Source organism: Artemia franciscana, chromosome 8 (genome assembly GCF_032884065.1).
Source record: "Artemia franciscana chromosome 8, ASM3288406v1, whole genome shotgun sequence".
Taxonomy (NCBI): Eukaryota; Metazoa; Arthropoda; class Branchiopoda; order Anostraca; family Artemiidae; genus Artemia; species Artemia franciscana.
In genome coordinates, this window is record NC_088870.1 from 25197747 (window position 1) to 25212188 (window position 14442).

The 14442-nt window shown below is 36.0% G+C and overlaps 1 protein-coding gene across 7 annotated transcripts in view; it reads right to left on the reverse strand.

The window, feature by feature from the left end:
- LOC136030201 (RNA-binding protein 45-like) overlaps positions 1-14442 on the reverse strand; it is a 272030-nt gene that overhangs the window by 80905 nt on the left and 176683 nt on the right. For all 7 annotated transcript variants that reach the window (XR_010618210.1, XR_010618211.1, XM_065708977.1 and 4 more), the window contains exons 10-11: positions 13096-13252; positions 8484-8642 (exon numbers count right to left, since the gene is read on the reverse strand). Coding sequence is in view for 5 of the 7 variants with exons in the window: in XM_065708977.1 (XP_065565049.1) it covers positions 8487-8642; positions 13096-13252 (313 nt within the window). In the remaining 2 variants the exon portion in view is untranslated. The remainder of the gene's footprint in view (positions 1-8483; positions 8643-13095; positions 13253-14442) is intronic.

Sequence of the window (14442 nt, forward strand, 5' to 3'; positions counted from 1 at the left end):
CACGGCATTAACCTATCGCTGATTTTTCTTCTCAAGTTTTGGTATAGTAAATCCTATCTTCGAATTAAAACTAATGGTACCCTTTCTTCTTTTATTGTCTCTGTTCGTCGGGGTATACGACAGGGCGGAGTATTATCTCCAAGTATTTTAAAATTTTGTATTTCTAGTATTCGCGAGAATATTTCTTCTGTGTTTTGTTGGGTTAACTGATATTTCATACCTTTATTCTTCTAATTATCCGGTCTGAATTCACACCCGCAGATGGTTCATACAGTTTCTCATTCTTTTACTAAAATCGGTCTTTCGCTTAACGTTGGTAAATGTGAGTATCTTTCTTTAAATTTTCCATCCCCTCCTAAACCTCTAAGCTCTAAAATTTTTCCATCCCTCATGTAGATTCAATGCAGTGGCTGGGCATTACACATATCAAAATTTTAAAACTTTTCATAGAACAAAGATTCAAATTGGTTAATCTAAAATTGTAGCCAATCGAGGCAAATATAATCGTATTGCCCTTGGAAAGCTCTATTCTACTTTCCTGATCATTCTGTTTCTTTACCTTTCTGAGCTTTATCCCATTCTTAGGAAAAAGGATTTCAGTGATATTTGGTGGCCTATTTCCGGGTAATCTTCTATATCTTCCTCTTTGGTATAGGAATAATAAAATAAGTTTTACCTTACGAATATTACTGAGAAGCTGACTGATTTACACGGAAAGCTTTCGGAAACAGCGTATCGGCGTTTATCGCCTCGTCATGGCTTAATTCATTTTTTTTTTATTCATTTAATGTTATTGTTGTTTGATTATTTTTGGTGATTTATTGTTTTTTTTTGCGTAATGTTATTGTTGATTTTCGGTTGTGTTTACTCCACTATTTATCTTTTGATGTAAGTGTGTTATAAGTAAATATTATTATTACATAATATATAAATAAGAATTCCAAGGGTCCACCAGTTTATTATCTGAGAAGTGGAAAAATACAAAAAATTAGACAATAGCATCTGATATTATGGATGTCGTATTACCCTCCCCCCTCCCCCAAGGAAATTCCATCCAGAGGAAAATTCCCCAAACATAAAAAATCTAATAGTCAAAGATATAGTATGACAAATAAAAATAATAAAGAAAAGATGGAATTTCGGAAAATTATACCTATATTTCAAAATATAGACAGAGTCTATGTTGTAGATCCTCATACAATATTTATTTGTACATTCTCATTTGTTTTCGTTATATACTGACGTTTTTTGGGGGTTAATTTATCATAGCCGGGAAAGATCAAGGTTAAAAAACACAACTCGAGAGTGTAAAATAATTGGCGACTGGAGAAGAGCTGCATTATTATTGAAGTGCAAAGAAATAGAAGGCTGGGACTAAGAAGTAGGAGCAAACACTTTCCTCGGACTTTATCTGGTAGCAATGATTTTACTATCTGGCTGGTTATTTTCACCAACTAATCAGGGGAATATTGCTGTTAAAATTAATTCATTTTTTGTTTTTACCGACTGAGACTGATAATCTTTTACTGACATTACGTCATATATTTCCATCAGCTCATTTGCTCTAATAAAACAAGAGCTAACAACTCATATGGCAATTGTGACGAGGTCGAAAGAGCCAAGAGTTCATATGGTATGAGCTCTAGCAAAATTCTAAGGATCAATAGATTGCTTTAAAAGGAAAATTAGAGGCTTAATACCGGTCGGGATTTAAAATAAGAGCTCTGAGTCACGCTCTCCTTATAAATATCAAAATTCATTAAGATCCGATCACCCGCTCGTAAGTTATAAATACCCAATTTTTTCTAATTTTACCTCTCCCTTTAGCTCCCCAGATGGTCGAATCTGGGAAAACCACTTTATCAAGTCCACTCTATTTTCAAGTCCACCAAGTCCATCCATCCACCTTTATCAAGTCCACCACCAATTTTCATCCCGATCCCTCCACTCTAAGTGTTTTCCAAGTTTTAGGTTTCCCCCTCCCAACTCCCCCCCAATGTCACCAGATCCGGTCGGGTTTAAAATAAGAGCTCTGAGCCACGATATCCTTCTAAATATCAAAATTCATTAAGATTCGATCACCCACTCGTAAGTTAAAAATACCTCCATTTTTCTAATTTTTCCTCTCCCTTCAGCCCCCCAGACGGTCGAATCGGGAAAATGACTTTATCAAATCAATCTGTGCAGCTCTCTGACATGCCTACCAATTTTCATCGTCCTAGCACGTCCAGAAGCACCAAACTCGCCATAGCACTGAACCCCACCACCTAACTCCACCAAAGAGAGCGGATCCAGTCCAGTTACATCAATCACGTATGTACAACATTTGCTTATTCTACTCACCAAGTTTCATCCCGATCTCTCCACTCTAAGCGTTTTCAAAGATTTCCGGTTTCCAAGATTTATGTTTCCTCCCTCCAACCCTCTATGTCCTCGGATCCAATTCGAATTGAAAATGGAGCATCTGAGACATAAGATTCTTCTATATATAAAGTTTCATTAAGATCCGATCACTCATTCGTAAGATACCTCGATTTTCGAGTTTTTCAAGAATTCCGGTTTCCCCCTCCAACTCCTCCCAATGTCACTAGATCTGTTTGGGATTTAAAATTAGAGTTCTAAAGGACAAGATCCTTCGAAATATCAAATTTCATTAAGATCTGATCACCCGTTCGTAAGTTACAAATACCTCATCTTTTCTAATTTTTCCGAATTAATCCCCCCCACAACTCCACCAAAGAGAGCGGATCAGCTCCGGTTATTTTAGTCAGGTATCTTGGACTTGTGTTTATTCTACCCACCAAGTTTCATCCTGATCTCTCCGCTTTAAGCGTTTTCCAAGATTTCTGATTCCCCCCTCCCCCCCAATGACACTTGATTCAGTCGGGATTTAAAATAAGATATCTAAGCTACGAGATCCTTCTAAATAAAAAATTTCATTACGATATGATCACTCCTTCGTAAATTAGAAATACCTCATTTTTTCTATTTTTCAGAATTAACCCTAGCCCCCCCAAAGAGAGCGGATCCATTCCAATTATGTCAATCACATATCTAGGACTTGTGCTTATTTTTCCCAGCAAGTTTCATCCCGATCCCTCCACTCTAAGCGTTTCCCAAGATTTTAGGTTCCCCTCCCCCAACTCCCTCCAATGTCACCGGATATGGTCGGAATTTATAATAAGAGCTCTGAGACACGATATCCTTAAATTTCATTAAGATCCGATCACTCCTTCGTAAGTTAAAAATACATATTTTTTCTAATTTTTCAGAATTACCACCTCCCTCCAACCCTCCAAACAGAGCAGATTGGTTCCAGTTATGTGAATCACGTATCTAGGACTTCTGCTTATTTTTCCCATGAAGTTTCATCCCGATCCCTCCACTCTAAGCGTCTTCAAAGATTTCAGGTTCCCCCCTCCAACTCCCCCCAATGTCATCAGATCTAGTCAGGATTTAAAATAAGAGCTCTGAGACACGATATCATTCCAAACATCAAATTTCATTAAGATCCCATCACCCGCTCCTAAGTTAAAAATACTTCATTTTTTCTATTTTTCCAAATTAACCGGCCCCCACTCACCCCCCAGATGGTCAAATCGGGAAAACGACTATTTCTAATTTAATCTGGTCTGGTCTCTGATACGCTTGCCAAATTTCATCGTGATAGCTTACCTGGAAGTGCCTAAAGTAGCAAAACCGGGACAGACAGACCGACAGAATTTGCGTTCGCTATATGTCACTTGGTTAATACCAAGTGCAATAAAAATAAAATAAAAATGAGCCATTCAAATGGTGGCACTTCGCGCAAATATTCTACCAATTAAAACTTGTTCTCCAACTAGCTAAACACGTTTAGGGAAGGGCATCCCCCCTCGCCATACGTAACGACTCTTCCCACAACTATAACATAGTATACCAGCCAAACCTTTTGCAATTGAAAACACATCCACTAGGCAATACATAAGAAGGTTTTCCTGTCTTAAGCACCTTTTGTAGGAAATTGTTTTTCGGATCTAATTTAAATAACAGAAGTCAAAATCTAAGTTAGAACCAAGGAAATTTAAATGGACATATCTCCTTATTCCAATAAGGCAAACAAAAGTTTCAATGAAAAAAAGCTTTGAAGAAGTATAAAGGGATAATTCTACAGGAAGTACATCAGAAGGGTTTTCTATCTGAATTGCTTTTACTTTTATGGATTATGTGACTTTTCAGAAAAGAATGCGTAACCTCCTCTGCCACCGCATTACTTCCTCTGTAACTGAGAAGCTCAATATATTTTTAGCTGTTTCAAAAAGGCTATAGAACTTACAATTCCGTTTCAATGAGCCCTATACCGATTTTCTAGGACAATCGTTTCCATACGATAATCCCAGAAAAAAAGAAGAAAACAAGAGCTAACAGCTCATATGGCACTTGTGACGAGGCAAGAAGAGCTAAGAGCCAAGAGATCATATGGTAGGAGCTCTAACAAAATACTAAGAATCAATAGATTGATTTAAAAGGAAAATCAGAGGCTTAATGCTTGTCAGGATTTAAAATAAGAGCTCTGAGTCACGATGTCCTTCTAAATATCAAAATTCATTAAGATCCGATCACCCACTCGTAAGTTATAAATACCTAATTTTTCCTCTCCCTTTAGCCCCCCACATGGTCGAATCTGGGAAAACGACTTTATCAAGTCAATTTTTGCAGCTCCCTGACACGCCTACCAATTTTCATCGTCCTAGCACGTCCAGAAGCGCCAAACTCGTCAAATCACTGAACCCCTCCCCCCAACTCCCCCAAAGAGAGCGAATCCAGTGCGGTTCCGTCAATCACGTATCAAGGACATTTGCTTTTTCTATCCACCAAGCTTCATCCCGATTCCTTCACTCCAAGTGTTTTCCAAGATTTCCCCCTCCAACTCCCCCCAATGTCAAAAGATCTGGCCGGGATTTGAAATAAGAGCTCTGAGACATGAATTCCTTCTAAATATCAAATTTCATTAAGGTTCGATCACCTCTCCGTAAAATAATAATACCCCAATTTTCACGTTTTCCAAGAATTCCGGTTCCCCCTCCAACTCCCCCCCCAATGTCACAGGATCTGGTCGGAATTTAAAATTAGAGCTTCAAAGCGCAAGACTCTTCTAAATATCAAATTTCATTAAGATCTGGTCACCTTTTCGTGAGTTACAAATACCTCAATTTTCAAATTCCCCCCCCCCCCCCCCAACTCCACCAAAGAGAGCAGATCCGGTCCGATTATGTCAGTCATGTGTCTTAGACAGGTTTTTATTCTTCCCATCCAGTTTCATCCTGATCTCACCGCTTTAAGTATTTTCTAAGATTTCCGATTCCCCTCAACTGCCCCCCCCCCCAATTACGCTGGATCCGGTTGAGATTTAAAATAAGAGATCTGAGTCACGAGATCCTTCTAAATATGAAGTTTCATGAAGATCCGATCACTCCTTCGTAAGTTAAAAATACGTCATTTTTTCTAATTTTTTTTCAGAATTAAGCCCCCCCCCCAAAGAGAACGGATCCGTTCCGGTTATGTCGATCATGTATTTAGGACTTGTGCTTATTTTTTCCACCAAGTTTCATCCCGATCCCTCCACTCTAAGTGTTTTCCAAGATTTTAGGTTTCCCCTCCCAGCTCCCCCCACCAATGTCACCAGATCCGGTCGGAATTTAAAATAAGAGCTCTGAGACACAATATCCTTCTAAACATCAAATTTCATTGAGATTCGATCACCCGTTCGTAAGTTAAAAATACCTCACTTTTTCTAATTTTTCAGAATTATCCCCCCCCCCAACTAACCCAAAGAGAGTGGATCCGTTCCGGTTATTTCAATCATGTATCTAGGACTTGTACTTATTTTTCCCACCAGTTTCATCCCGATCCCTCCACTCTAAGTGTTTTCCAAGTTTTAGGTTTCCCACTCCCCCAATGTCACCAGATCCAGTCGGGATTTAAAATAAGAGCTCTGAGACACGATGTCCTTCTAAATATCATTGAGATCCGATCACCCGTTCATAAGTTAAAAATACCTCATTTTTCCTAATTTTTCAGAATTAACACCCTCCCCCAACTACCCCAAAGAGAGCGGATCCGTTCTGGTTATGTGGATCATGTATCTAGGACTTGTGCTTATTTTTCCCACCAAGTTTCATCCCGATCCCGATTTTAGGTTTCCCCCTCCCAACCCCCCCCCCCCCCCCCCCCAATGTCACCAGATCTGTTCAGGATTCAAAATAAGAGCTCTGAGACACGATATCCTTCCAAACATCAAATTTCATTGAGATATGATCAACCGTTCGTAAGTTAAAAATACTTCAATTTTTCTATTTTTTCGAATTAACGGGCCCCCCACTCCCCCCAGATGGCCAAATCGGGAAAACGACTATTTTTAATTTAATCTGGTCCGGTCCCTGATACGTCTGCCAAATTTCATCGTCCTAGCTTACCTGGAAGTGCCTAAAATAGCAAAAACCGGGACGAAAGAATTTGCGATTGCTATATGGCACTTGGTTAATACCAAGTGCCATAAAAATAAAACAAATAAACATGAATCCTTGATCTTTCTTCGAGGAAAAAAAATTCCACATTTTTTTAGATAGGAGCTTGAAACCTCCAGAGTTGGATTATCTCATATGCTGAATCTAATGCTATGGTTTTCATTATGAACACCTGCAGTATTTTTCCGATTTTTCAAAAAGCAGGTACATTTTCTCAGGTTCGTATCGTTTGATGTGTAACATCAGACTTCATGAACTATATATAGTTGGAATCAGTATTAAAACAAGCCTTTTGTAGAATTAATGGTTATCAAAATTCGTTTTTAGAATTTAGGTTAGCATTGGGCCGAGTCGCTCCGTAGTTACAGCTTGTTACCACAACTGTTTGATTCTATACCATATATTCTACATGTATTATGAAAACAGAATGAACATTCCAGAATCCCTTCTTTTCTCCATTCTTTCATTTGTCTTATTTTCCCTTTGGCTGCTTTCATTTTACGTGTTGTGACAATTTTCAAGGGAGATATTGTAGGGAAGGGAGCATTTTACACAAAAAAGAATACACCAGGCCCTTTTGAATGGCAGGTTCCATGTATAGGCCTCAGCCCCTTATGAAGCAAAATTGCTTTTTGTCAAAACATGTCCACGAGAGGTTGATCTAAGTACTCCTAGTAACAACTCATCTTTAAAACTAGTCCGTAAATTTCCCTTATGTTTCGACAATTACACCTAAAAGACCCTCATACATTGAAGCGAAGTGTCTGGTCAAAAATAACACACAGTGGGCAAGGCCTACTTAGAAAAAAAAAATCACTCCTATTTTTTCTCAATAGTAGACAGTCAGTATGCATCTGAATACAAAATTATATTGCTATCCATTAATTTGCAATTTTTGGGCAATGTTAAAAAAAACATAGCTACTTCACACTTTCCGAGAGCGGCTGTAGTGTCTTTTTTCATAAATCGTTTGATGAAAAATATAACCAAAATAATTTGCTTTTTTAACTAGTTAAAGATCTTTTCCTTTTTAGTAAATATTTAATAATGCAAATTTAAGAACTTACCAAAATACCTAATTTCCGTTTAATGATCAACTAATTTCAACCTTTTAAGATCCAGGCTGTGCAAAGTAATGTACGTAACTTGCATATATTAATAGCTTACCAAAATAACTAGTTTCCGTTTAATGATCAACGAATTTCAACCTTTTAAGATCCAGGCTGTGCAAAGTAATGTACATAACTTGCATATATTAATAGCATATTTTAAATTGCATTAATATTGCATATTTAATAGCTTACCAAAATACCTAGTTTTCGTTTAATGACCAACAAATTTCAATCTTTTAAAATCCAGGCTGTGCAAAGTAATGTAAGCAATTTGCATATATTTCTTTGACAGATTTTATTACTAAAACAGTTACAATTACAAACCGTATATTATACTGATTTGGTCTGTTAGCTATTAGTTACAAGTCTAACTCTATAACATATAATCAGTCTATGCATCAGCATACCCACACCAGCTTATGAGTTGACTTAAATCGATTAAATATATCAGTGCAAAATGCAAACCCATGCAAAACAAATGTGATTTTGTTCATTTTCCTGCACAGAGAACTATATACCACCGGGTAAGGGTTTCCGGCGATGGTATAAACATTTGTTTTTGTGTGGACTTTTATTTGACAAGAGGTTCTGCAACATAAAAAAAATTATTTTCTTGAAATAGACTATATTTCTTTGTAGATCTCTTTCTATGCTGATACACAACAGAGCAAAGCATCTTTGGTAAGTACGACTAAATTGAACTCTTCTGATTAAACCGAAGAAAAATAATTCGCTATGGTTTTAAGGAAGAGGTGCTTATTTTATAGTCACTACAAGACATAAAGCTTAAATTGTTAACAAGTCTAAAATCACTTTCATTAAGAAAAAACATTAACTAGGATATTATTGAAAATTTCCATCTTACCATTTATTCCATTATGCTTTGATCTTCTGTCTCTTCTTTCGTCTTCATCTTGATTGTCTCTTCAGTCTTAGCTCTTTTTCTGGCACCCTCTTTGGCATTCAAGGGTTCTGCCAGCATCACTTTTAGCCGAGATCCACACACCACGTGATCATCCAAAGCCTTAGATAAAAAAAACTTTTGATAAAAGATAGAGGGACATCAGAAAAAATATTATACAAATAATACTCCTTTCAAAGATATTGATTTTTAATAATTTTCTTGGTTAATAATTTATCCTGGTTTTCACTTTAATTCTTCATATTTTAAGTCAGTTTTTTTTCTTGTTATTTTTAAATATCATAATATTGCGTCCTTGAGCATTTTCCTTTTTTCTTTCTCCCTTTTTTTGTTTTAAATAGAAGAATACCACGGTACATATTTATCAATAATGAATAGAACTGACTATCTTTTTAAGGTGACCAGAACGAGAAGGCTAACTAAAAAGGACCCTTTCATGATTCCGTAGTTTTCGTAATAGTTTAATTATTTATACAGTTTGTTTATTTATTTTTTAAAAATAACAATAGAACGCAAAGAATCCATTCAACATGATTTGTTTCCTAATTGGCTTGTGTGTATATGCCTGTTCCTGCATTTGTGCTTGTGTCCCGTAACTCCTGTTAGATCATTCTAATATAATTCTAAATGTAAAATAGAATTCTTAAAAAGACAGAGATAGATGGTATACGAACTGGGTAAACTGTAACCACATTTGAACTTATAAATATTACAGGAAAACCTTAAAATAGACCGGCCTGTAGCTTAATGAGGGTGAGAGGTGAAAGTTGATAATACCGGTCCAAAATAACTGTGATTTCCTCTGTTTTCATTTGATCGGTTTAACACCGTCTAAATTATAGTAAAATCTAGAAAATTTAGACAAAAAGAAACTTTTAAGTAGAATAGTATGTGACCATTTACATCACTACTTTTTTCAGGATCTCTCTCATCCTTTTATTTGGCCTTAAGAATAAAACTGGATCCTAAATATTACTTTCATGCTTCAATTTTCAACTTTGTTTTTCAATCTTTCTTAACATTTCAATCACTTACAGTCGAAAAGGAACACATCTACAGATTCAAAATACATAAAAAGAACATCACACTGCTTTCACATCTTTTTTAAAGATAACCAGAAGTCTGTAACTCAGTAATGGTAAAAGCTAGAAATTAAAAACTTTTTCGAGTATATGAATCGTGAAGCACAAAAGAGAACATTTAAGTCTGTAGCAGAGCCAAACTGAGAGCCGAGTCGTAGCTAAGAGAGGAAGAGTGTCAAAATTTTACCACCTGTGCAGCTACCTGAAGGGGTTGTCAGGTAGTGTCCTAATTGTGCCTTTAAGGTGTCTGTGAACCATTACACCGCTAAAGAAGTATTTGTTAAATTATTATAACCAGAAGACCTATAACCAGAAGCAGAGGATTATCAGACCACGACCCAACTTCGTTGAAACTGAAATCGCCGATATTGATCAGTATATTACTAATTTTTGTGATGTTTCTTGAAAAATTCAGTATATAAAATATGCAAACAACGACTGGGACGTAACGTAAGTTCAACTGAATTTTTATGGTAAGCTTACGTTGACCGCGAAGTTTCAAAAATTTTGGTTTTATTGGTCGATATTTTTCATATTTATAAATAACAGAAAACGTTGCTAACTATTTCTTTTTCTTTACCGTGGGAGGTTTGCAGTTTTCAACTTAAGTGAGTGTGGAAACACGTAAGCCTCTGAACACAGTATTTTAAAAATCTTAGGTTTTATATAGGTTCATAAGAAAGTGTTTTACAAATAAAACTTTTACAGTTTCGAAGAACCATTCCGTCCCTCTCTCTCTAAAAGCAAATCCTGATAGAAATAGAGTTTAACTAATGGACCTGAAAGAGCTTTTTCTATTTCTAAATTCGCTTTCGTTTGGTTTTTTAACGGCCCATTATATAAAAAAAAAAAATAAAAAAAATAAAGTTAAGACCATAGATGAAGTTTACCCCTGAAATAATTTTTTTTTAGTCAGAAACGAGTTTGCATAACAGTCTTTGGCAGTGGTCGGCAACCTGCGGTTTGCTCATAGTTCTTTTGTCTTCAAGTTCAGCTCTTGTGAAACTCATCATTCTAATTTATCATGTTACAAAATCAAAATGAGCAAAAAAAAAGTAGAAACACGTTAAAACATCGCTCCAAGAATGTAATAAGCTTAATTTCTCTTTTTATGAATTTGTTTTTCCGTCTAAGATTCTTTTTATATATCCCAGTTGCAAACCAATGACGCGAAAGATAGCTCGCAGTGTGGTTGACTCGTCCTTCATTTGCAAATGAAATAACTGAGGGTAAGATTCGTTGAAATAGATTCAGTTTCCATATTGGCATTAAATTGAATAGAAAGTAATTTGAATTATTACTGAAAGTTGCTCCACTTCCTAGTTATTCCACTCTCTACTGGCCGCAGTCTCGTCTGATGTTTTGTTGCTGAATTGTATCTCTCTTTGTTATTTGTTCAAGTGGAATAATGCGGCGAATAATTTTGGTTCTTTAAGTACAGAGTAAAGTAATTATATCTCATCAATCGAACAGTTTAGTAATATACCAGAGCTGTTTGACCTGAGAGTGTGTTCGCCTCGGTCTGAAGTTGATCACATTTTGGCTAGTAAAATTGGAGGCAATTTTTGTTCACCAGGTTCTGTAGTCCACCTGTTCTGATCCTAGTTTACTTTATTATTTTCCTATGTTTAAAATGCTTGCGGTTCGTTAATTACGTTTGAAATTATTTTCTAGCCAGATTTTGGACTATTATCTCGCTGAATCTTGCTCGGATGACCTTTTTCCGTTAAATAAAGTTCACTTACTTAATTATGGTAGTTTTGAGACTAAATAATGGTGTAAGAAGAAAAAACGTTTGAAAGGTTAGCACAGAAATTCTTTTCAGACAGTTACATCCTCTTTCATTCTTGAATGGTGAAAATGATGTACTTGAACCTGCAAAGAAAGTGGGAGCTCTGAGCAACGTTCTTCCGCGGGAGTAATTACAGGATGTGCTGGGCCTAAAGTTGAAAAGTATTGCTTTTTCATATTTTTCCATGTCGGAACTTGATGATTTTGTTTCCTTTCGAGTTTGCTTGGAAACCCGTTTTGCCAGCATCACATAAATGGACATCTCAACTGTAGTACCTCCGTGTGTAGTGTTTGCGCGTGAAGTGTGACAATATCTGAGCCGACTGTGCTTTAAGTGGTTTTATTATAGGTGAAAGATATGAACTGTATATACAGTTTACAGAGAAAAGTGTTATCGTGGTTCAGGGACTGAATTTTTTGTGGCAGTACAAATTGGCACAAACATGCAATTTGGATTTTTATTAGAAGTTGATTAACGTAGAACACTATTTTCGACTATTTAATTACAAAATAAAGTAATTTACAGATCATTGGCCGAATGGATTGGCCATAAGCCTGTGCAGTTTGACATGAGAGTATGTTCGCCTCGGATTGAAAATATCATAGTTTGGCCTATTAAACGAATCGGTCAACATGAGTGATTCGAAATCAGAGGTACTCCACACAATTTATATCTACATTTTCACCCCAACGTGTTTCCAAGTTTTGTTTTAGGTTTATTTACAAGGAAATTCGGCATACTATTCAAGAACTATCAAGAACATATTGCTGTTTATACCTACATGCATCATGCACATGGTGCGATTGAACTACTTATGAGAGAATTTGCATGTGTAGCTGCCGACCAAAAAAGATGAGACAAAGTAGCTCGAAGACAAAGTCTGAGAATTAAAATTCAATTTTCAGTTGCAGTAGCCTTAATTGCTCAGCAACACATTTTATTTGGCAGTAATTAAACATTATCGATTGCTAACTATTTGATGTTAACTCGAACGTGTTTCCAAGTTTTGTTTTAGTTTTGTTTTCCGAGGAAATTCGGCATACTATCCAAGAACTATCAAGAACATATTGCTGTTTATACCTACATATATCATAGCACATAGTGCGATTAAACTACTTATGAGAGAATTTAAATTTGTAGATACCGAACAAAAAGGATGTAAGAAAGTAGCTTGAGGATGAAGTTTGAGAAATAAAATTGAAGTGTTAGGTGTAGTAGCCTTAATTGCACAGCAAGACATTTTATTTACCAGTAATTAAACATTATCGATTGCTAACTATTTGATATTAACTCGAAAATTTGTAGAGCTGATTTAAAATTTGGATGTTCGCTTCACAACGAGCTGTGAGCTGTTGAACGCAGATGGTAATGATCTTCATTAACGTTCTCACAAGGCTGTGATCATATTCAGCTGAAAAAAATAGGGTTATGATAAATTATTGATTTGATATTTGATATTTTTTTTTAGATTAAATATTTAACAGAAAATTATTTATGGGTAACATTTTATATCATATGCGACTCTTTATTGGATTTTTTTTTTTTAGTCGTAAAACGATGATTTGGCTCTTTGAGCGAAAAAAAATTGCTGGTCACCAATCAATGGCAATAGTTCAGTAGTGAAAATCATCCCCTAATGTTACTGAAAAAAAAAAAAAAAAAAAAAAAATCAATAGCTTACTTTAATGGCACGGCTTGCTGATTCTCTGACCGCGTATTTGGCATAACCGTAGTTCTTACCACTTAACATATATACGTCTATTAAATTCCCAAATCTTCCGAATACGTCTTTCAGAGCTAACAGTGCTGGTCGAGGCGGTTGGCATACAATAAAGAGTCTAAAAATGAATAGAAGCAATAAAAGAAAAATATTAGGATACGATACTTCAAGTAGCTCAAGAAAATGCATACGGATCGACTAGGAGAAAGAAAGACAATAAGATTATTTTAATGGAACCAAAACTTAAATAAACAAATTGAGTGTTCTTTTTCAAATGAAAGTAAAGACTTAAAAACTTAAAACACAAGGAAACTATCGAATACATGAGGTGACAATCCCACTCTCCATGCCCCAGTTTAAATTTATCCCGCTCGTCGACCTTTCATTAGAAAAAAATTGCCTTTATTACGTCACATTCCATAACTTTTCTGGCTTACAGCTCCTTCAGCCTACTGCCATGGATTAAACGTATCAGAGGCGACACTACAGCGTTACCTATAGTTATGAGCCATAGGGGTACAGCGTATTATTTATTTTTTCCCAGAGGCAGTTCATATAGAAGAAGTGGTTGTAAAAACTTTAGAGAGGGGTCATTTGATTGGAACAATCGAAACTGCTAATGCACCTTTAAAGAGTCCAAAGTAATTAGAGGACAACTAGCCCCCACACCTTATTTTCCCCAAATACATCCAATTAAAATTTAGAAATAGCAATAATGTTCCAAATATCCCAAAAGGCCTACCGGATTTCATTTCACCCCCTCCCTCCCACAGCCCCCGCAGAAAGGGATGCAAGCTATTCAGACTATCCATTGTTAAATTATAAGGTTTTTATTGAAGGTGGTCGTATAAACTTTGCAGGGTGATCATTTAATTGGTAATCAAGTGGCCCTTTTTAAGAGTTAAAAGCAATGAGAGGGCAACAGTCCACGTACAAACGCTCTTTTTTCAGGAAATACATCCGATCAAAACTTTGAGATAGCTATTTCGTTCAAAATAGTCTAGAGGTTATATAGCTACACCTCCGGGGATGATATTCCCCAAGTCCCCCGAACAAGGACTGTAAGTTATGCAAGTTACCTATTGTTAAGATATAATGATTTTTATCAAAAAAGAGGGCATGTTGGATTCTGGGTGTCAAAAAATGCTTTATTTATTATTATTAGGTCCACAAAGAGGGGTTTTTGCTAAAGAGTGCAAGTCCAAAAGTTTGCGCGCGCCCAGCCCCTTTCACTGATTGATCATTTTCAGTCATTTTGAAATGATTATAAGTTATGCTGCGATCATTAGACATATTGCCCTAAAATTT